This window comes from Cervus canadensis, chromosome 21 (genome assembly GCF_019320065.1).
Source record: "Cervus canadensis isolate Bull #8, Minnesota chromosome 21, ASM1932006v1, whole genome shotgun sequence".
NCBI lineage: Eukaryota > Metazoa > Chordata > Mammalia > Artiodactyla > Cervidae > Cervus > Cervus canadensis.
The window spans coordinates 15,332,350-15,355,891 of NC_057406.1; the positions used below are offsets into that span (position 1 = coordinate 15,332,350).

Genomic DNA, 23,542 nt, shown 5'->3' on the forward strand with positions numbered 1-23,542 from the left:
GAAAGCGAGTTATGACAGTTTTGTTTTGTTTTTTTTTATCAGAGTGGAATTTGGTTTCTGTTCTTGTTATCTTGTCTGGCAGACCTGGAGAAGGCAGAACCCCAAGATGTCTGCTGTTGCCAAAGGGCTTCCTCCTTCCAGAGACAGCAGCTCGGGGGAAGTGGGCACCGGGAGAGGGTGAGAGAGGAGGTGGGGATCCGGCTGCTGGTTGCTCCTGTTTCCTCCTGCCAGCAGCGCCCAGCCCAGACTTCTGACTGTGAATCAGCCCATCCAGCCCGTCGAGGCTTTGAGGCTTGGCAAGCCGCCCTGAGCCCAGGTTGCCATGGAGATGGGTGAGGCCAGAGCCCACAGGCCTAGGTGGCCCGACTGGTTTTTAAAGGCCTCATGAACACCGAGCCGCTTATCTGCACTCCCAAGGCTTCCATCAGGCATGGGCGGTGGGGCTGCTTGCATCCTCTTGTTAGCCTCCTGGGGCTCCCTGGGTGCCTCGGGCAGCTATGCCAAGATCTCCCAAGCCCAGTAAGTTAACAAAAAAATTCCAGGGCTGATACAGATCTTATCCAAGGAGGAAAGTCAAGAGGTCAAATCCTCTTCCTCTCTGTGATCTGCCCCTTTAATAACTGCCTTCTGCAGAGTGACTTTGCTCTCAGACGGAAGCAGCCTGGATCCCAGGAAGGACAAAGGCCTCCACTCTCAGCCAACTGTCTCCCTAGCCCTCCCCATCCCACCTCTCTCCGGCTCATTCCAGCTGGTCCCTGTGGAGCCCTGGGAGGCATGTCCCCAGCCACCACACAGACTCACAGAAGACAGACCCGCTCTGTCCTGTTGCCTTGTGCCCACCCGGCCACCTTCTCAGATCAGGGAAGGACACACCGCTGAGGTCGTACGTTTCCTCACTGTTGTCTTCATGTCATTTTCAAGGTTTATTTCTTAAAACAAAAACTCCTTTATTTTGTATTGGGGTATAGCCAATTAACAGCGTTAGGATAGTTTCAGGTGAATAGCCAAAGAACTCAGCCATATATATACATGTATCCATTCTCTCCCAAACTCCCATCCCATCCAGGCTGCCACATAACTTTGGGCAGAGTTCCCTGTGTTACTCAGTTGGTCCTTGCTAGTGGTCCATTTTAAATATAGCAGTGTGTACATGTCCATCCCAAACTCCCTCTCTCCTCATCCTTCCCCCCAACTCCGGCAACTAAGTTCATTACCTAAGTGTGAGCCTGTTTCTGTTCTGTAATCATTTGTCTGATTTCTTTTGAGATTCCGTATATAAGGGATGTCGCATGATATTTCTCCTTCTCTGTCTGACTGACTTCACTCGGTATGAGTCTCTAGGTCCATCCATGTTGCTGCCAATGGCATTTCATTCTTTTAATGACTGAGTAATATTCCATCGTGTATATAGGCACTACGTCTTTATCCATTCCTCTGCCGATGGACATTTATTATTATTGTCATCATCATTGTTTTCCCCACAGAGTCTGGTTAGCTCTAGCACTCACAGTTTTCAGAGTGTTTTACATGCATCACTGCATTTAATCTTCACCTTCAACCAGGGTCAAAGGCAGGAAGGTATCAAATGCCTTTTTTACACATGGGCACTCTGAGGTTCAGAGACGCTAAGGAAAGTGCTGAGTGTCACACAGCTCCTTGGAGGCAGCTCCTTGGAATCAGACCCCGAGGCCATGCCATCACGCATGCAACCCTTCTCAGCAGAGGTGTGCATTCCCCTGGCAGCACCTGGATGCCCTGGGGTGGAGCTGTAGCAGGGGCTTGCATAGAGCTCTGCCAGGTGACTCTCACATTGCCCTGTGGCCGGCAAGTGACAGGGACAGAGCCAGGGCCCCTGCTCCTTGCCCTTCATTCTGTCCCGCCACCTGTCCCCTCACTGAAAAGTCTGCCGCATTCCTTAGGGACCACAGGCTCACTGAAGTCACCAGATAGCCAGGGCTTTGTAGGATGGTGGGATGAAGGAGAAAGAAAGCCCTGCCTTCTCCCCCACCTGCTCCTGTCACCACTGTCACCTCCAGCCGCTCCCAGGGTGGCAGCTGGGACCCCTGCCATCTGTGGTCGGCCCAGAGATCCGGCTCGTGAAGAATGATCTGCCCTGCACCCCCCAGGCTGGGACTGCTGGGTGGAGAAAGAGTCAAGAGTATGTGACCAGGGGCTTCGCTGGTGGTCCAGTGGCTAAGATCCCACACTCCCAAGGCACTGGGGGACCGAGTACCATCCCTGGTCAGGGAACTAGATTCCTTGTGCCACAACTAAAGATTCTACATGCCACAAAGAATATCGAAAGGCCCTCATGCTGCTGCTAAGACCCGGTGCAGGCAAAGAATTTTTTTTTAAAAATGTGTGACTAGTCAGCTAGTATTACAGAAGACAGAGGGGACCATGTGGAGAGAGGGTAGAGCTGAGACCACCCAGTGTGTTGGCCGGAGTGGGGGGTTATCCCATGGGGAGACATGGTTCCTTCTACCTGACAGATGGGGCGCAAGGCCGCATACACGCATATACACACATGCACACACATACACACACACATTAAACCTCTTCAGTCAGCCAGCTGCTCTTCTCCTCCTCCTCACGTCCCATTTCTCAGACTTCAGGTGTTCTTGCTGGTGGGTCAGGCCCCTGATCGTCCACCCCTCCTCAGGCTCTGGCTGGAAGCAAGCAGCCTTGCAGACTTGGTAGTGGGTCCAGGGTAGCCAGGAGCCTCTGAGCAGCACTGCTTTTGGATTTGTTTTCAGTTCCCCCCTTGAAACGAGATTTGCGGATCTGGCACTGTCCCTTTGGGGGTGACTTGCTGAGATCCCCATCGCCACGTGGGCATCTTAGATGCATGGTGCATTCAGTGCTGGCTGAGGGCCTGGGCCTGGGGTGGGGCGCGGCTTTCATGTCTCTGGGGGGAGAGCTGGCACACGCCCCCAGAGCCTGGGGCACCTGTGTTCTCAGCAAGGATCGCAGGGTCTGGCTGGACCTCCCTGGATGGTGAGGACAGCGGGGCATGGCCTTTTTATAAAAACTCTCATTTTCCAAAAGAACTGATGTGGATCTGCCCCTAAATCTCCTTGTATACCCTTAAGACTCTTTCTCGGTGTTTATTCTGGGCAAGTAATTGTTCTTTGTAGTTTCTGACTCTTGCTGTGAGATGTTGGGAAATGAGTCTGGATGACCAGCCAGTGGGAAAGGAGGTTTGTCCAAGGGAAGAGAACCCAGGAGAGGAAATTCTGGTGGGCCTCAGAGATTCTCTCTCTTTTTAATATTTATTTGTTCATTTCTTCTATTTATTTATTTAGCCAAGCCAGGTCTTAGTTTAGGTACACGGGATCTCTGATTTTAGTTGTGGTATGTGAAATCTAGTACCCTGACCAGGGATTGAACCCCGGGCCCCTGCACTGGGAGCATGGAGTCCTAGCCACTAGATGACCAAGGAAGTCCCAGAGATTCTCTTTCATTGAAGTCGTCCCTCACTTGTTGTTCAATCACTAAGTCATGTCCAACTCTTTGAGACTCCATGGACTGCAGCACATCAGACTTCCCTGTCCTTCACTATCTCTCGGAGTTTGCTCAAACTCATGTACATTGAGTCAGTGATCCCATCCAACCATCTCATCCTCTGTCACCCCCTTCTTCTCCTGCCTTCAAACTTTCCCAGCATCAAGGTCTTTTCCAATGAGTCAGCCCTTGGCATCAAGCGGCCAAAGTATTGGAACTTCAGCTTCAGCATCAGTCCTTCCAGTGAGTATTCAAGGTTGATTTCCTTCAGGACTGACTGATTTGATCTCTTTGCTGTCCAAGGAACTCTCAAGAGTCTTCTCTATCACCACAGTTTGAAAGCATCAATTCTTTGGTGCTCAGACCTCACTCACTGAATAATAATTTACCAAGAACTGTTTGGTCACAAGTGTGGTGGATGGGGCAGGGGAGCTTCTCAAATGACTTAAGAAGTCACCCTGCCCTCCAGGAAACTGTGGACAGAAAGGGAGGGGGCGAGGGTGCTGGGGAGACCAGTGTGGAGTAGGGGTCCTGTTTCCTGGGGTGGACATCTTGGTGGGGAAGCAGCTGGCCTGGATGGCCAGGGCAGCTGGCCAGGAGGAAGGGCTTGTTTGAGCGATTCCATCTAAGGGACAGAAGAGGAGGCAGCAGCAGGGTTCCACGGAGTCATTGCTCAGAGATCCAGAAGTGTGAGGACACAGTAGAAGCCTTCACCCTTGGTCATGACCCAAGCCATCTGATCCTTTGAACAGCCACCATCCTGTGTGAAGGATGGGGGACAGGGAGAGGACAGGGGACCTCACAGGGATTCCTAACTGAGTGAGTACTCGGAGATGGTTTAGCTACAAACTCTGGGGTTAAAGCACCGAGCAGCCAGGAGGAGCAATGCAGTTGGAGGAAGAGAGGGCTTATTTTCTGATGGGTTTTTTTAGGACAGACAAACCTTCCTCTGTATGTTGGCAAAAAGTGAAACAGCGGCTGAGACAGGCCACAGAGGCAGGAAGGAGGTGGATTAATGGAGCAGGTTCTTGAAGGAGACAGGAAGTTTTAAAAGAGAGGCCCCACCATACACATACACACACACACAGAGTTTTATGACAGCTTTTGATCTACAGAAAAGTTGCAAAGATACTACAGAAAGTTCCCTTGTACTCCCCACCACCCCCATCTTCTTTCTCATCCACAGTTCATCTTCCCTGGGTACAGTTGTCACAGCGCAGAAACCAACATTGCTATATTACCCTTAATTAAACGAGACTTCCTCAGATTTCACCTGTTTTTCCGGTCCTGTCACCTTTCTGGTCCAGGATCCCACCCAAGATACCAGGTGATGGGTGTGCAGTCTCCTCTATCTCCTCTGGTCTGTGACAGCATCTCTCTGACCTCATTGTCCTCATTTTTCATGACCCTGACAGTTTTGAGATGTTCTGGTCAATTATTTTGCTAGGTTTGTCTGGTGTTTCTCTCACCTGGCCCATCCTCTTAGAAAATGAACATTCTTGAAGAAATAAAGAAATCTCCAATAAAACAATGGAAAAAATTATACTCTTGCCCCAGTGTATCAAATGTGTAGGACTATTTCTGGCCTAAAGGTAGAATCTGTCCCATGGGCTTTTGTTATAGGTGACTGGGGCCTGGGGCTGAGAGTGGAAGGGCTGTACTTTCTACTTCATCCCCACCAGACAGGTTGGTGATGGCAGGCAGGTTGCTGCTCCCATTCCAAGACACTGTGAGCAGGGAATCGTCAGCATCCATGATCCATGTGCTCGAGTCCTGCCATAACTGGTGAGAGGCGAGAGCAGCAGCATCGGTGTGGCCGACATTCCTGCCACGTGCTGTGCATTAACCCAGGAGGAAACCATCTATTTCATGCCCCACCCCCACCCCAGACCCCTACTTCCTTATTTTATGGAGTCCTTCCATAACTTGCTGACACCCTTTTAATTGAAGTATTGTTGATTTACAATGTTATCCGTTTCCGGTGTATAGCAAAGGGACTCTGTGATACAGATATATGCCTATTCTTTTTCATATTCTTTTCCATCATGGTTTATTACAGGATATTGAATATAGTTCCCTGTGCTATCCAGTAAGATCTGTTGTTTATATATTTTATATATAGTAGTCTGTAAATGTTAATCCCAAACTCCTAATTTGTATCATTTTCTTAGATTGCACATATAAGTGATATCATGTGGTGTTTGTCTTTCTCTTTCTGACTTGCTCACCTCACTTAATAATTTCTAGATCCATCCATGTTGCTGAAAATAGCATTGTTTCATTCTTTTTTTGTGCCTGAGTAATATTCCATTGTATATATGTACCACATCTTTATCCATTCATCTGTTGCTGGACACTTAGGTTGTCTTGGCTATTGTAAAAAGTGCTGCTATGAACCTTGGGTGACACTGTTTTTTAAACAGTAAAGCTCTTTTTGGTTCTTGCTGGTCGTTTCCGTTTGGTTTCTCCTAGGACTCAGGTAGCTAGGGGCGAAAGCCAGGTTGGGGGCTAGGGAACCCTCTGTGCACACCAAACAGTGGGCCCTCCTGAGAAGTGCTTTGAACTCTCTGGATAGCACTGTCTGCACACCCAGGGAGGCTACTGTTAAGTGGTGTCATGGCCCTGAGCTGTGCTTAGTCGCTCAGTCGTGTCTGACTCTTTGTGACCCCATGGACTGTAGCCTGCCAGGCTCCTCTGTCCGTGGAGATTCTCCAGGCCAGAATACTGGAGTGGATTGCCATGCCCTCCTCCAGGAAATCTTCCCAACCCCAGGATCAAACCCAGGTCTCCCACATTGCAGCTGGATTCTTTACCATCTGAGCCACCAGGGAAGCCCATCATGGATGGCCCTGTGACCTCTAGCTAGTTCCAGCTGTTTCTCCAACAGCACTATAGAAAACAAGGCAGTTGTTGGCAGCATCCCCTCAAGCCAGTTAGCTCAACAATTCAATCAAAGCAGGCAGCAGGGCTCATTTGTCTGTGATTTTGGTGAGCATATATACAATGGAATATTACTCAGCCATAAAAAAGAGTGAGTGGGAACTGAGCCTCTCAGTCCTGTCCCTGATATCCTTGCCTCCTGGAAGGCTGAGCCTTCTTCCTTGCTCATGGTGAGTTTTTAGGCATCAGAAACTGAGATCTATTACTGCTTTTTCCACTTCTGTAGAACCAGTCTTTTCCTTCCTCTTGATGTTAGGTTTGGGATGGGGTCCAGATATGGCAGGACCCTGGACTGTCTCCTGTGTCTGGCCTTGTCCTTGGCCAGGTTGGGACCTTCTGGGTCCAGTTGTCACCTTGCCACCTGTGCGTGTGTCCTTGAAATTACAGAATGGGAGTTTCATTTGTGTGTCATTACCCATGCATGGAATCATTCCCCAAGAGACCCAGCTCCTGCCCTGTGAAGCTTCTGGACAGAGTGTAGCCATCACCATCTTTTGTAGCTTAGTTCTTTCAAATGGGATTGTTTTTATTTTGTGTGTGTGTGTGCTGACTCATTTAAGAATTTTCCCGGCAGAATAAAGGGTGGATGAGTACATTTATCCACAGGGAGAATGACTGGAGGATAATTCTTGGATGAGAGCAGGCAGCCTGGAGCAGAAAGGACGGGAAAGGACAGGCCTGTCAGGCCCAGGTGTTCTCAGCAACATCCCTGCCAGGATGAGGGCAAGAGGAGATACGGAGGCCAGGGTTTGTTCTCAGTGCTAACCACTGTCTAGGACTACCTGCAAGTGCACTCAAAGTTCCAGCCTCCAGGCTTTTCAGGTTAACGCTTTCACATCCCAAAAGAAGCCAGGGGCCCAATTGGGTCTCCTTGTGTTGGAAGTGGAGAAGGGGAAAGTCTTACCTTCTTTCTTGTAACTCCAAGGCCAGGATCTTGGGCCTTAGTCCCCAGTACATGGACATTTTCTAGCTGGGCCCCTATTCTGGGCAGTCCTGAGAGTTGGGAGAACCCAGACTGAGTCAAAGGACCTGGGCTCACTACTCCTGTTTGCCAGATGGGAGAACCAAAGAGATAGAATTCTAAGGAATTCCAGACCCTCACTGTGGACACCGCTGTGGGTATAGACAAGGTTTTGTTTCTACTGCAGTCTGAAGTCTTGGGTCACCCCTCCCACTGTAGCCATCTACATGCTCCACTGAACATACCCAAATGCTGCCAAGTCATGTTGAAAAAGAGAGAAGCAGAGAGAGAGAGAAGAAGCCTGTCTACACCGCAGGGTGTCCTGGCCCCTGGGGCAGAGAACCCAGCTCCCTGAGTAGGGCTCTGACACAGGGCGCCTGTCTCTGTTGAAGAGGGTGGGCCGGTAAAACTTGGGGCTGGGTGTTGGCCCCAAGCCCACACGCCCTCATCTAGCCGGCCACCACCCACAGCCTGTGAGTCACCCAGGCAAGCCCTGGTACAGGCCAGCTATGGGGAGGGGAGCCCAGTCAGCTGGGGGGCTGGGCAGGGAGCCTCCTCCTGGCACCGAGTTCAGCAGTGCCTGAGGCCAGGACTGATGCCTCAGGCTTTCCTCATTGGGGAAATCTGCCCTTTCAGGTCTAGTATCTCAACTTGCCCACCTCTGAAATGGGCATGTGCATGTTAGTCATGTCCAACCCTTTGTGACCCCATGGACTGTAGCCCACCAGGCTCCTCTGTCCATGGAATTTTCCAGGCAAGAATACCTGAGTGGGTTGCCATTTCCTGCTGCAGGGAACTTTTCACTAAATTGTAGGTTCGAATGATCCCTTGAAGGCTTCTTGTCTAATGTTTATGAGGATCACTCATAATGAAGTGTCCAGCTAACCCTAGAGTCGGGTGGGTCAGGTTGTGAGGCTTCCCTGTGTGAACAGGATGGGACCAGATATGGGGGAGGCTTCACTGGGCGACCTGGCTCAGGAATCACAGCTGCCTGAAGAGCCGGGGATGTGCCTGCTCTTTGGGTGATTTTTTTCTTTGTTTTTTTATTGTATGGTATATGTACAGAAGAGTGCAGAAAACAGACTAAAGAATAATTGTGAGGTGAATATCTGGACCACCACCGCTCAAGTCAAAGCTAGAACATTGCCAGTGCTATAGACCTATCCACCCCACCCCACCCCCACTGCTGTTCCCTCATCAGAAACCCCGCCTCCCTATTGACCACCACTCACTTGATTTTACGATCGTCACTTTCTTCTTTTTCTGTTATGATTTATATGCACCCTTAAATATTCATTTTTAACTGTTTGGAATCCTATTGTGTTTGTTTGTTGCTTTTTGCTTCTTCTGTGTTTTTGTTTTTTAATATTTGTTTATTTATTTATTTATTGTTGGCTGTGTCTGGTCTTGGTTGTAGGATGTGGAATCTTTGTTGTCGCACTCAGGGTCCAGAGCTCATAGGCTCTGTCATTGGTAGGCTCTGTAGTTGTGATGCATGGGCTTAGTTGCCCAGAGGCACATGGGATCTTAGTTCCCCGACAAGACATCAAACCTGTGTCCCCTGCATTGGAACCATTGGACAGCCCGGGAAGTCCCTGCTTCTGTTTAACATGGTGAGATGCATTCACAGTGTCACAGCTGGCTCATGTTCACTGCTTTATAATATTCTGTCCACACAATAACCATCCCTGTACTGCTGGTAGATAACTGTTTATTCCCCACTGGTTGTTATTTTTAGCAAATGACATGATCCCCTGTCCCCACCCCAGCCTGGCTGCTGCTGCTGCCAGGTCCCTGGTGAGGGGCAGAGGCCAAGGGCGGCTCCCCGGGATACCACCATGTCCCCGGCAGCCAGGCTTACACCGACGTCCTGTGTGTCTTGCAGCTTGCCGGGATCGCGGTCCTTTCCGTCGGCCTGTGGCTCCGATTCGACTCGCAGACCAAGAGCATCTTCGAGCAAGAAACTAATGATTCCAGCTTCTACACAGGTGAGTGGGGGGCCTTGCTGTTCCCTCCATCCAGCATCAGAGAGAGAGTCCGTGTTGATCCAGGGACTTGGGCAGGGGAGGACTTTTGCTCTGGCCCACATTGCCAGTCAGGTCCACTTCCAGCCCTGCTTTTGTGTAGTTGCGCCCATGAATTTGCATTTGACTGATGTGGTTTCTTTTTCCAAGCTGACCGAGCCTGGCACTTGGACCGTTCTCTGATGTGAAATTGGCTCTGCCAAAGCTGCTGCCACTCCCAGAGGGCTACAGAGCTTCTGTTCTCATCCCTGGATTTCTCTCTGAATTTCATGTCTGAGAAGGTTCATTCATCTCCTTAATTTAGAAAACTTGGTCCTGGGGACCCACGGTGCCAGGAGAAGCAGAGGGAACATCTCCCCATGGTTCAGACAGGGACTCAAGAGGCCCGAGGTCCTGTCTCCTGCACAATTGTCAGATTAACGTGAGAGACTAGAAGAGGCACCAGCTTTTTCGACCCCCTGCACTGGGGCACAGGCCATGCATGTTAAGTCTTACTAGTTTTCTAAAGTGCTTTTGCTTCAGGGCAAAGGCATCCAGTTGGAACATGAATAGATTTAGCAGGTTTCTTTCTGCACATAGGTCCTTTGGCATCTTTTTCTGGCACTGTTCTGTCACTTTCACCTGCAGTTTGCCGTGAAAGCGCCTCTCACAGGAGCGAGAGAGCCCCGGCCTGTCCACGGCAGTTCCCCAGTTTCTGAGTTGCCTCATAGAACCTGAAGCTCTCCCCTCACCTGGCTGGGGGATAGGAAACAAACACTTCATTTGCGAGAAACAAAAGCAGCCCCCTATTTTAGGAGCATACTGTCATGTCATCAGTCTCAAAGTGTAAGTTTGGTCACTTCCTTTCCACCCACCAAAGAAGTTATTTTTAAAAAAAAAAGACGGAGCAAGCAGTCTAAAGAGCGTTATCACCCGGACCTTCAGGAAGAACGCGGTGGCCGGAGGCCCATGACCCCCACCCGTCTCCCAGCGCCAGCCTTGAGCTGATGGCCCAGCAGGCGCCTGGTTTCCCTACTTTCTTGGCTTTTTTGGTGGTGGCGTTAGTTGGGTTTTTTAGGGCGTGCCTCCCTGTTGTCAGAAAGAAAATGAGAGAAGAGAAAGCACAACATGTGTTTTTTTTAAAAATTACACACACGCAGAGTTTTTGAAAGCAGATTTCCATAGTGCCCTGACTTGTTTTCGCCAGAGCAGGGTTTTTTGGTAAGTTTTTTGGTGGCTGCGGCAGGCCTGGAATGCCACCCCTTGAGCTGGGGCAGTGGGGCTGCAGGGTGGGAGTGGGGGTGGGAGGGTGAGAGCAGGTCTTGAGCTGTGCATGTCATGTCACAACAGGGAGCTGGGGACCCTCTGGGGGGGGAGAGCGGGTCTTGGGACAGACATGTGCAAGCAGTTGGCAAGGACCGAGGGAGCCCCCTGACCCCCCAACCCCACCCCGGTGCTCTGCACAAACCATCATGCCCAGCAATTGTTTCTGTCTTGTTATTTAGGACTCTGGCTCATTTTGTGTATTTTTTTTTTTTTGGTGAGGGAGGAATGTATAGTTGATTTACAATGTTGTGTTAGTTTCAGGGGTATAACAAAGTGATATATGTATATTAGTTACATATATACATATATCTGCTCTTTTTTTAAAAAACTTTTTAATTGTTTTTTCCTTTTAAGTTGATTTTTTTTTTTTTTCTGCCTGCAAGGCTTTCAGGATCTTTGTTCCCCAACCCAGAATTGAACTTCCTCAGTGAAAGAACAGAGTCCTAACCACTGGACCAGAGAAGTCCCTCTTTGGGCATTTTGAGTTCACCCCAAACTGTGCTCGGGAGGCAGGCCCCCAGCCCTAGCACCCCGGCAGGTGCCAGGTGGGAAAGTCAGGCAGGTGGTGGGACAGTGCTGAGCATACAGCTGGAGGGGCCAGGCTTGCTCCGGGGACCTCCCGGGGCTTGGGTCCCCCAGGTTATTGCAGGGCCCTTCTGATGACCCGTGTCCTAGCTGAAGTGACCAGGAGCTGGTCTGAAGGCACATCCCAGAGAGACATAGTTGTCCTCACTCAGGGGCCAGCGGCCACTGTCCCCTGAGCTCTGATGGACAAATACGAACCTCCTGCGCTGGATCCTCTTCTGGGCAGAACTCAGCTCTGAAGACTTCGTTCTGCTGGCAGAAGCCTGGGACCTGGAGGGGATACAAGTGACATCACATAGAACACAGTCAGCGACTAACCACCTGGGTCTGCCCGGGCCCGGTACTTAACTGAGCGCTGTGGGCAACTGAATAATTGTCATCTCCGGGCAAATGGCCAAGGAGGCTCCATTCTCTGTGTCCCCTTCCCCCTCAGGCTGTGATGTCAGCCTTTGCCTTGACCCACAGCCCCTCTTCCAGCCTAGAGCACCACCAGCCCCACCCAGCCACTCTTCTGACATCATGGGGTGACTATCCTTGCACTGGGGCACAGACTATCTGCAGGGCAACCCGCAGGCCAGCCTGGCCATGGAACTCACCCTTCAGGAAACCTGAGGGACCCAGGAATGTCTTTTCTCCAGCAGAGTCACAGTGCTCAAAGTTGAGAAAGAATGCAGAAGGAGGCTGAGAAGCGAGAGAAGAGACTTTGCCACATTCAGAGCAGTCTCTAGTGGATCCCGAACAGCTGACGGCCTTATATGGGCCTTCTCTCCAGTTCAGGCCCTGGAGATCAGCCTGTCAGCAGGACCTGTAATCCCTGCTGCAGACAAATTTGGGAATGGCTTTTTCTTGGTCCCAGGCCAGCTGCCCTTCTTAACTCCTTGGTGTCCCTTCCAGAACCAGAATCACTGAATGAGGGCATCTGGGGGGGCTCTAACCAGAGGCTAGGCATGCCCACCCTGCAAGGACTGTCCCCAAGATGGGCTGAGCTGGCTTCCCCAGTCCAGCTCGTGGTCTGGGGTGGTTTGTTTTGTCACTCTGCACCTGGTTTCCCCATCCTGACACTGGCAGGGCCTATACACACACCTCTCCAGGCAGAGAGCTACCTGCTTGACAACCGGAGTTCACTATGGCCTCATGAATGGGAAAAGCCATTGGTGGGATGGAGAGGGATGAAGAGAGAGCCACTGAGGAGCCGACTTAGGGTTCCTCGGAACCCCTGCTTGAATTATTGGAGATGATAAAGTGTCTTCAGGCTTCCCTGGTAGCTCAGTTGGTAAAGAATCCACCTGCAATGCAGGAGACCTAGGTTCCATCCCTGGATGGGGAAGATCCCCTGGAGAAGGGAATGGCAACCCACTCCAGTATTCTTGCTGTGGGAAATCCCACGGACAGAGGAGCCTGGTGAGCAACAGTCCGTGGGGTCGCAAAGAGTGGCATACGACTGAACAAACACATGCACACTCGCGCGCGCACACACACACACACACACACACTCACAATGTGTTACCAGCAGGTGGAGGTCAGAGGCTCTGCCCAGTGTTATCCTGCACACAAACAGGTGTGCTGAGCGCTGTTTTCATGATGGGGTTGGGGTGATGACAGGAAGCTGATTGTCCCCTCCCTTCCCTAGGCCCAGAGCCCCAGTAAACAGGTGAAAAAAGAAGGTTCTTGTCTAAAGGACCCTCTGGCAGATGCTACAGCTTCATGAGAAGCTTTATTTTTACTTATTTATTTTTTTGCACTAGGCCTATGTCAGCCTGAAACAAGCAGAATAAACAGCCCTTAAGCAAATGAACACAGTAATCCTAGAGAAGGCTCCGTGACGAATAACTTTCCATGAGTCAGACCGAAGGCTAACATCCACTTGCTTTATAAAGGGGAATGCTTTGTCATTTATTACCGGCAGCCTCTGCTAACAAGCTCTGGGTGCAGACTAGGAGGAGCCTGTCCAAAGGGGAAGCCCCAGATGGCCTTTTGGAGCAGCAGCCTTGCCCTGCAGTGGATCAAGGGTTTCAGGGCTTGCTGCTCACATCTGAGCTGCCCTGTGGCTTGATGTTGTGTATGCTCAGTCATGTCCTTTGCAACCCCATGGACTGTAGCCCACCAGGCTCCTCTCTTCATGGGATTTTCCAGGCAAGAATACTGGAGTGGGTTGCCACTTCCTTTTCCAGGGGACCTTCCTGACCCAGGGATCGAACCCGTGTCCCTTATGTATCCTGCATTGGCAGGTGGATTTTTTTAACCACTGAGCCTCTATGGCTGGATGGCCGTTGCCAAAACCCCCATAGATAGCTACCAGGGAATTGCTCCTCTTCATCCCCACCCGGAGAGGGTAAAGCCAAGACACCTGAGATCTGCAAACTGTCTGAGCAAGATTGAAAACCAGGACACTTGGTCCTAAAATCTTTGCTGAGCCCAGAAATGAATATTTAATATTAACCGTCAGGCCCATTAGGGAAATGTTCTCTCTGCATGGGAAATGCTTTTGCCTTTAGTGGCTCTCTGAGGCCACCAATCCAGCGCCCCACCTTCTGCCAGGGTCACCCGGGCTTGTGGAGTGGGAGCTGGACAGAAAGAAAATTGTCTGATCATCCCCACTCGACTCTATATTATGGGCTAGTAAATCAGTCACTAAGTCATGTCCGACTCTTTGCAACTCAATGGACTACAGCATGCCAGGCTCCTCTGTTCTCCACTATCTCCAAAAGTTTGCTCAAATTTATGTCCAGTGAGTCGATGATGCCATCCAACCATCTCATCCTCCTCATGCCTTCAATCTTTCCCAGGATCAGGGTCTTTAACAACAAATCAGCTCTTTGCATCAGGTGGCCAAAGTACTGGAGCTTCAACTTCAGCATCAGTCCTTCCAATGAATATTCAGGGTTGATTTCCTTTAGGACTGACTAGTTTGATCTCTTAATATGCCCTATTTTTCCAGCCCCTGCAATAGGGCTCAAAGGGGTGACCTCATCCTTCGTTGTCATGCCCTGATGGGGAGAGAGAAGGCATGGGGAGAGACAGAGGCCCAGTTTACTGCCCCCGCTTGCTGGGGTCCCAACCTTGGAGTCCAGACCCAAAAGCACTGCCCTGTGTGTGGGCGGGGCGGTCTGGCCTGTGGGCCTCGGAGTGGAGGACTAGAAGGGTGGACTTGACTCGAGGACAAGCTGCATTTGTCCCCTTGCCCAGTCTGGCTGGACGTGCACGGGAACAATACCCACATTCATCAGGGTTTGCCAGCCAGCCCACGTGACCTGACATCACAGCAGATGTGGGGGGATGAGCGGAGGACAAATGCTCCCTTGTGTGCACTCCGCGCTGCGCTGCCGGTGAGCCTCAGCTGCGGGCCTGCTGCGTGGTTTGCTGCCTGCACAGCTCTGGCGAAGCGGAGGGCACAGATGGGGGCGGTGAAATCACTGTGACACCTGCCGGCAGGAGAGGGTTCTCATCGCAGCATCCTGTTGTGTATTGTGGGGAACATCCCCACTTCGGGGCAGTCTCCCTGATCCCAGGGAGAGGACACCAGGGACGCCTGTGAAAGTCATCGTCACAATCGTGATTATTCACAATTGTCGTCCACCCTTGCTATTGTTAAGATTGACAGTTGTTGATTGTACATCTTTTGTTGCTGTTATTTAGTCGCTCAGTTTTGTCCGACTCTTGCAACCGTGTGGACTGTAGCCCACCAGGCTCCTTTGTCCATGGGGATTCTCCAGGCAAGAATACTGGAGTGGGTTGCCATTCCCTTCTCCAGGGAATCTTCCTGACCCAGGGATTAAACCCAGGTATCCTGCATTGCAGGCAGATTCTTTATTGTCTGAGCCACCAAGGAAGCCCTGATTGTACCACATCTATACCTTAATGAAAAGATACCAATTTTTTTTTTAAGTTGTTTCAAAGTAGTTTATTTAGGGGTTCCATTTTCATTCCTCAATAGATTTTATGTATTTTTCATATGCTTCTTCACTCATTAGTTCATCTAGTTCTGAAGGGTTACTGAATGTCATCTTGATCAGCCAACCATCTTCATAACAAGACTTGTTGACAAGTCCTGGATTTTCTGCTAGAGCTGTATTAATTTCAGTTACTTCTCCTGATAGAGGGGAATAGAGTTCACTAGCAGCTTTCACACTTTCCAAAGCACCAAACTCCTCTTGTTTGTTCAACTTTGTCCCAACTTCAGGCAGACTACAGTAAACAACATCTCCCAAAGCTTCCTGTGCAAAATTGCTGATTCCCACTGTTCCAACACTGTTTTCTGTTGTTACCCATTCGTGTTTTTCTGTGAATTTCCGCACGGACAGCAGAGCAGGGCCGGTGCGCAGTGCCCGGACGGCACCTCCCGCAGTCCCCATGGCCGCGGCGAGCAGGGCGCGCTGGGTGCCGAGATGGCGCGCAGGCTGCCGACCGCGGCGCGCACGCTCCGCACCGCTTGCAGCGCCATGTTCGCACGGGTGCAGAGGGTCGCATCGCGGCACCTAGAGCACCCCGGCCGGCGGGGGCGGGGCGGGGCCCGATACCAACTTTTTAAATTTAAGTTAGAAAAATCAACAGTAGCTAGCACTCGTGTGCACTTGGAGCACATCCCCTGACCCTCAAGGCAGTCCTGGAGGCAGGCATTTTTCTCACCTCTGGATTGCAGATGAAAAGCTATTGCACAGACAGTGAAGTGGATTTCCCTGGGTCACAGAGCCGGCTTTCAAACCCAGGCATTTGGTCTTCAGAGCTGGTGTTCTCACATGTGACAATCGCCCCTCCCAGGAGTGGACAGAACATGCCTGCAAGCTGGGGAGGCCTGGGACATTTTTGCCAGTTTTCCCACAGGGCCATGGGGGATGGGGGGGGGGCTGGGTTAAGAGGATGGTCACTGCAAGACAGCTGTGCTTCTCAAGAAGATAACTGCATGCTGGCCCTCTCTGGGTGTTCCCTGGGGGGAGTGTGGAATGACCAGGCCCGAGCCTGTGTTCCCCATCCCAGGCCAGAGTTGTAGAACAGCCTCTCACCACCCTTCTCCATCAGACACCCAACTGAGTGTTTAGAAACCATGTCACTCAACCTCCCTTTACCAAGGAGGATCCTTTGCACACTTAAACTGGGGTGACTGAATTGCAGCTGTAAGATCCCATTGGTGTGCTATAAGGCATCTTTTGAAATTTCCTAGCAACCAACTTCTCATTTTACTTGTAAGGAGATTGACACCCAGGGAGGGAAAGTGTCTTACCCAAGATCACACAGCAGTTAGAAGCAGAGCTGGTACTGAAGCAGGGTTCTCTTGCCCTTGGACGTTGTTAACTGCACGTGCCTGGCCCCCACCTGCCATCAAGCATCCCCTCTGGGAACCTGGTCGAGCTGCCCTCCCAGAGCGTGGTTGTCTGCGTGTGTGCAGCCCCTTCCTGATGAAGGCTTGCTCTGACAGCCTCCTCTGTCAGGTAGAGAGGTCAGCACGACGCTTGTCAGAGTCCCCGGGAAGTTAGTCCCTAGTTCGGAGGGTCTAATTTAGCAGGAGTGGATCCATCCCAACTGGAAACAGCTGATCGACTGGACCAGTCTGTCCTGGGTCAGGGGGGCGGTGGGCACCTTGCAGGAGGGCTGAGGGTCTGGTGGGAGCGGGGGCTTGATGGGCGGGTCATGGAGGTGGGAGAAGACCTGCCCACAGAGGTGGAGAAGGCTGATGGGCTTGGATGCAGGGCCCGCGAGGACACGGGAGAGGAAGGGCATTAAGAAGCAACTGGGCCTCCCCGCTAACCCTGCCCTGTCCCCCAGGAGTCTATATTCTGATCGGAGCCGGTGCACTCATGATGCTGGTGGGCTTCCTGGGCTGCTGCGGAGCCGTGCAGGAGTCCCAGTGCATGCTGGGATTGGTGAGTGTCCCCTGCATGCCCACCGCCCCTGGCCTCCCAGGTCCCCCTCCCGGGGTCCCATAGACCAGGGGGTGGGGAGGGGTGGGGCGGGTCCCCAGGGCCCTAACCCCAAGTGTCTCCTCCCCTATGTGGTGACACGCTAGCCCCTCTTCCTTCCTGGAGCCACTGTCTTGTCACTTCCCTTAGGCAACTAAATGCCAGGACTTTGTTTATCCCTTTTTCGAGGACCACGTTTGCCTTTTTTCCCTGAATCCACAGGTACCTTCACCTCCTCTTCTTATTTCAAAGTTTGTGTTACAGTTCTCCTCATACTCCAGAGTGTATTCACTTCCTTCTTTCCTCAAATCTCTGTGGGTTTTGTGAGCGGGTGAGGTGTTTTTTTTAATCCCTGCCTCTTCATTAACACCTTTAGAAATACTGGTTCTGACCCAGAAACTAATCCCATCACCTTAAAACCAAAGACTTTCAGCCACGTGGCAGAGCAGTCCTCCTGCGTTCCCTTACCCTCCTGCTCTCCCCCACGGCGCCCCTTCCCAGTCAAGTCTCTTGCTTTGTGAGAAAAAAAGAAATACTAGTCTGGGGTCTCTGATGCTTTCCCCCTGTGGCTTTTCCCTGCTTCTGACCTTGGCCAAGCGCTGGCAGCTCTGAACCTCCTCCTGCCCCTTCCAGCCCCCGATGCCAGGTCCCCAGAAGCCTGGTCTCCAAAATGCCCTCTGCTTGTTTTGGCCAGCTGGCTGGGCCTGCGCCTAACTCCAGCCCTTTCTCTTCCAGTTCTTCGGCTTCCTCTTGGTGATATTTGCCATTGAAGTAGCTGCAGCCATCTGGGGATATTCCCACAAGGAGGAGGTAGGTTTTCCCGTAAGACCTCTTAGGAGTCGGGGGCATAGGGGTGATGGCGGCAGAAGGGTATCCCAGCTGGTCACTTGGGTCAGCCTTCAGCCATCAAACGTGCCTCTAACAGGGGCTCCCCAGAGCAGGGGATGGGAGTGAGCACCAGCCTCCCGGGCGCTGTCGTAGAGAAGGGTTCGGGCAGTATGGTAGGGTCGGTGTCTGCCTCTCACACCTCTGCAGCATTCCCGCAACTTCCCTGGTACACAGCTTGGGAAAAGAGTGCTTTGTGTGGCCTAGCCCCCTCCCCTAGTTTATAAACACATGCCACCAGCAGCCAAGAGCTAGGCCACACTCTCTGCGGGGTCCAGAGATGGATGAGCTGTGCTCCCCGTTTCAAGGAAGTTTGCCACTTCATGTGGGATAAGGACTGACTGGTGTTACAAAAGTCATTTTTATATTCCAGAAACCCCCTAGGATTTGAAAAGCTGGCGTAGGTAGGCGAGGGGTGTCTCTTCTGGCTTTGTGGAGAGGGAGGCATTGACCAAAACCTTGATGGAGAAAGGGAATGTCAGGAGGAAAGTTGGTGGAGGCAGGGGCTTCCTGGCAAAGAAAGGGTCTGAGCACAGCTGGGTGTGGGCTGGGTGGGGGACCAGGGTGGGGCTCCATCAGAGCAGTGTTTTAGGGAGGGATGTCATGTCATATTTAGCAGGAGGGGCGAAAGAAGAGAGACAGTGGAGGTGGGGAAGGGGGGGAGGAAAAGATTTAATTATCTGGATGATGAAGCCCACGGCCATGGAAATAGGAAAGGCTAATTATGAAAGCTGCTACGGGAAATGCTGGATGTTGATCAATTCTGGTTTTGGGGGTGGGGAGCAAGGGACAAGCATTTGTTAAATGGAGATGTGCCCAGGTGCAGGAGGATAAGAGTATCTCCATCATGTTATAATATAATAGCCAGTTCTTATCCCATATGTACTCTGCACCAGACACTGTGCTACAGGCTTAACGCAATATCGCCAGTAACTCTTCAAGATAACCTCTGAGGTTAGAACCATTATGATCTCCATTCTACATACGCAGAAACTCATGTGCAGAGAGGTTTGGTAATTTACCAAGAGTCACACAGTCTCAAAGTGAAGGAAAAAGATGGAAGCTAGAAGGAAAAAGAACTAGCTGGATCAGGAGTAGGATTTTTGCTTTTAATTCCTTATATTGAGGCAATTTAATTTTCTTTTTCTCGGTAGAAGGGAAAGAGCCAAGTGGGGCTATAGGGGCCAACCAAAGGTTCAAGCAGAAAGGGAGATGGCCAGAGGGGTTCCTAGAGGATGTGGGAGGAGATGGGGGACCCCAGAGACCCTGAGGGGGCTGTCCTAGCCCAGTGGTGCCTCTGCCCTGTGACATTTCAGAGCAAGAGAATTTGTGGCTGCATGTGAGCAAGATGGAACAGGTAACATTTGTTCATAAAGAATCCATCCCTGCTCATCTCTTGTCTGTGCTTCCCAGGTGATCAAGGAAGTCCAGAAATTTTACGAGGACACCTACAATAAGCTGAAGAACAAGGACGAGCCTCAGCGAGAGACGCTGAGGGCCATCCACACTGCGGTACACCAGCTTCCCGTCCTGCCTGACTTTCTTCCGAACTCATGTGCATCTCTGCCTCAGTCCTCGTTATCTGTCTCTCTAACCCCCAACCCTGTCCTTCTCTCTGCAGCTGGACTGCTGTGGTTTGACCGGGGTGGTAGAACAATTTTTCACCGACACCTGCCCCTCAAAGGATTTAGTTGGCAGCTTGAAAATGAAGGTAAGCTTAGCACAAGACCCTGTGCCTTGCCCAGCTGGCTGGGTAAATCCCACCAAAGAGGACATGCGTTCAGCCCCCTTGATCTGTGAGGACAGCACTGTGGTGCTTCCTAAACACCTCTTCCCCGTGGGAAGCACCCAGGGTGGCTGTCTCCTTTCTCCCCTGCCCTGGGTCTCTGATTCCTCCAGGGCAGCAAATCAGAGAGCAGAGAAGTGGCAAAGCCTTCTACCTGCCTGCAGCCACTGGGCCTCCATCCAGCCCTCGTGCACAGGGGGTGCTCCCAGCCCTGGACTCTTGCCTTCTAGACTTGTGAGCAGCTCGTGTGTGTGAGCTGGAGCAAATGTACAAACTTCCATAATAGTAATAGGAAGTAACTCTATGGCCAGGCTACCCTGGTGGCTCAGTGGTAAAGAATCTGCCTGCCAATGCGGGAGACACGGGTTCAATCCCTGGGTTGGGAACATCCTCTGGAGAAGGAAATGGCAACCCATTCCAGCATTCTTGTCTGGAAGATTTCATGGACAGAGGAGCCTGGCAGGCTACAGTCCATGGGTTCGCAAAAAAGTTGGACACAACTTGACGACCAACAATAATAAAAACCCTATGGCCAGATAAGACACGGATCCCAAAGCAGGGGCTCAGCCCTCTTTCTTCCGTGGTTTCTTGCCCAAACTTGAGGGACCCTTTCCTGGTTCTCCTTTCCACCCATCAGCCAGTCCCCATCCCTCGCTTTGGAATCACAACACCCCAGGAGTCAGATGAGTGCCATGGAGGGAGGGGGTGAGCCTGGAGTAGGACTGTGTGTTTATCTGGGTCTTCGTTTCCCCACTAAGCCCTGCCCTGAAGCCATCGACGAGATCTTCCGAAGCAAATTCCACATCATCGGCGCTGTGGGTATTGGGATCGCCGTGGTGATGGTGAGTGTCAGGGGCTTTGGGAAAACATCTTAGTAATTACAATTTATGAAGCTCTTACTCTGACCAGACACTGTTTTCACTCACCATTAATTTATCAATGTATTTAACCCTTGCCATACTCATGAGGTGGGAACTATTCATATTCCCATTTTACAGATTCCAGAGAGAGAGAGGTTAAGTACATTGATCAGAGTCTCTGAGGTCAGGAGCGAAGCTTCTGAGACTTGAACTCAGTGTTTCTCCAGAATCCATTCCCACTACCTGAAAGGTTTCAGGAATAAATGCAAGGTGATTCCATTGTGTTTGGTCCACGGGCCACACTTGGAGCAGCAAGGATGTAGGTCACCCAGACACCCTGTTAGTGATCCCCAGATAATCTTCAGGACATGTTTTCACAAAAAGCACCTGCTTTTCTTTGTCCTATGAAAGCAGTTTCAGTAAAAGCAACGTGGATGTGAACTGTCTCACGTCCTGCTATGGTCGGAAAGACACCCAAAGGTGAACAACTAGAAAGGGCCTGAAAGTTTCCAACCATCTCTCTCTTGCCAGTCAGTCCCCAGAAGCCATCAGGGGCCAATCAGGTTCCCCAGGGGAGCCCCCACGAGGGAGTGATGAGATTCAGTAGGAAACACAGCCCTCCTCTGCCCGTTGCAAAGACTCTCCAAGAGAGAGAACCACTTCCTCTCTTAGTGGTAATTGGCATCCCTCCTCTGCATCTAGGAAAGCCTTGAAGCCACTTTCAGTAAAAAGCACAAAAGTATCTTTAAAACTGAAATATAAGGGCTTCCTGGTAGTCTGGTGGTTTAAGACTCCTCCACACTTCCATTGCTGGGGTCACGGGTTCATTTCCCTGGTCGGGGAACTAAGATCCCACAGGTCACGTGATGTAGCCAAAAAATTTTTTTTAAGAATTTAAAAAAAAAATAAAAGTAAAACTAGAATATGAAACACAGGCACAAAGAGGAAAGTGAAAGTTTCGTGAGGGATATTGGAATAGTTGGAATTTGAGCATTAAATTTTGCTGTGGGTCCGTCTCACACTGAGCGTTCACAAGAGCTGGCTTGTGCAGTGGAAGTGCGGAGTCTGAACCACTGGAGCACCGGAACCCCCCTATGTCCTGCCTCCCTGTCGTTTGTCATGGCCTCAGTGGCTCCCGTCTCCCCCCGTCCCTCCACCTTCCCTCAGAAAGTCAGGCAGTCCCTCACACCGCTTCCTGTCTTTCAGATATTCGGCATGGTTTTCAGCATGATTCTATGTTGTGCCATCCGCAGAAACCGAGACATGGTCTAGAGTCAAGCTTTGTGCCCTGAGCAGGAAAGTTCACCCGTGAAGACCGCTGGTTATTTTTCCGGGGTTCTGTTTTTATGGGGTGTTTTGTTTTTTTTAACCCTTTGCCACTAACTTTAGTATTCATTCTGCATTTCTAAACAAAGAAAGTTATTCGATGTTTGTGTTTTTAATGCTTTATTCAACTTTAATGTTTGTAGTTAAGGGACTTGGGGATTTGGGTTTGCTTTGGTTTTATATAAATATATATATTTTTTGGTCATTTGTTTTTGCTTATTATATTAAGCAGAAATCCTGCAATGAAAGGTACTATGTTTGCTAGACTCTAGACAAAAGATATTGTACATAGCGAGATTTTTTGTGTGTGTCTTTAAATAGATAAAAATGTCTATCAAGTTTAATCAGGTTGTAACTTAATGTTAAAGACAATTTGATACATAATAAAAGATGATGACAACATTCCAAACTGGTTTTGGAGTTTTGCCTCTTATGATTTTTTAGAGCTGCTTATTTTTTCAGGCGTCTTTCACCTGCTCTTTGCTCTGTGTTTTGTTTTAATATTTATTTATTTATTTGGCTGTGCCAGGCGTTAGTTGTGGCATGTGGGAGCTAGTTGCTGGACCAGGGATTGAACCTGAGCCCTCTGCATTTCGAGCACAGAATCTAAGCCACGGGTCCACCAGGGAAGTCCCTTGTTTTGTTGCAATATTTGTTTATTTACTTGACTGCACTGGGTCTTAATTTCCACATGCCAGATCTTTCATTGCAGCTCACCACAGGCTTAGTTGTCCCAAGGTACATGGGATCTTAGTTCCCCGGCCAGGTATGAAACCCACGTCTCCTGCATTGGAAGGCAGATTCTTAACCACTGAACCATCAGGGAAGTCCTGGCTCTGTGCTTGGATGAGAAGTAGGTGAGAAGGCTGGTCTCCCTGTTTTACTTGTGAAGATATCAGGACACTGAGAGATGAAGGAATTTTGGTCCAGATCTCACCATTGTTCACACATGAACCCTGGAACCTGGCCCAGGGTTTTTCTTGCAGCAACACAATGTGTCTGGAGGATACAACTATAAACATGAGCTCCCTGATGGCAAGAGTCTTTGTTTTACTCCCCGCCCTACCCTCAGGACCCATTGTCTAGTCCATGGTAGGTACTCAAAATTTGTTGGTTGAATACATGAGGATATACCCACCAGGGTTTAAACAGAGATGCAGAATATTAAATACTTTTCTAAGGGATTTGACCTCACCCAACCACAAGAGCTGGTTAAGCAGCCTCTGTAAGACTATTGTCTTTGCCCCATCGTTGGAACTCAACGCCCACGGGCAGAGAGTCAGGAAACACAAATAGATGTAACGTGGGTGAAAGGGAACTCGTGGAGCCCATGAGGACAACAAATCTGAATCTCCTCTTGTTCTTTTATTTATTAATTTTTCTGCGCCAGGTCTTAGTCATGGCATGTGAACTCTTAGTTGCAGCATGTGGGACTAATTTCCCAACCAGGAATCAAACCCAGACCCCCTGCA

General features: G+C 50.4%; 1 protein-coding gene, 1 long non-coding RNA gene and 1 pseudogene across 3 annotated transcripts in view; 1 reads left to right on the forward strand and 2 right to left on the reverse strand.

The window, feature by feature from the left end:
* The window catches only part of CD9 (CD9 molecule), a 35,485-nt gene extending 13,002 nt beyond the window's left edge, over positions 1–22,483 (forward strand). The window contains exons 2-8 of the mRNA XM_043440378.1: positions 9,291–9,393; positions 17,080–17,177; positions 17,949–18,023; positions 19,512–19,610; positions 19,720–19,809; positions 20,643–20,726; positions 21,951–22,483. Of these exons, the coding sequence (XP_043296313.1) occupies positions 9,291–9,393; positions 17,080–17,177; positions 17,949–18,023; positions 19,512–19,610; positions 19,720–19,809; positions 20,643–20,726; positions 21,951–22,016 (615 nt within the window). The 3' untranslated portion in view covers positions 22,017–22,483. The remainder of the gene's footprint in view (positions 1–9,290; positions 9,394–17,079; positions 17,178–17,948; positions 18,024–19,511; positions 19,611–19,719; positions 19,810–20,642; positions 20,727–21,950) is intronic.
* LOC122423381 lies at positions 10,001–12,057 on the reverse strand. Its single transcript, XR_006264137.1, has 3 exons — positions 11,916–12,057; positions 11,518–11,589; positions 10,001–10,164 (listed from the first exon to the last, which is right to left on the reverse strand). It is a non-coding gene; the product is annotated as an uncharacterized LOC122423381 (long non-coding RNA).
* LOC122423380 lies at positions 15,206–15,760 on the reverse strand (annotated as a pseudogene). The gene has a single exon (XR_006264136.1). The product of XR_006264136.1 is annotated as a glycine cleavage system H protein, mitochondrial-like (transcript).
* Positions 22,484–23,542: the final 1,059 nt, after the last annotated feature.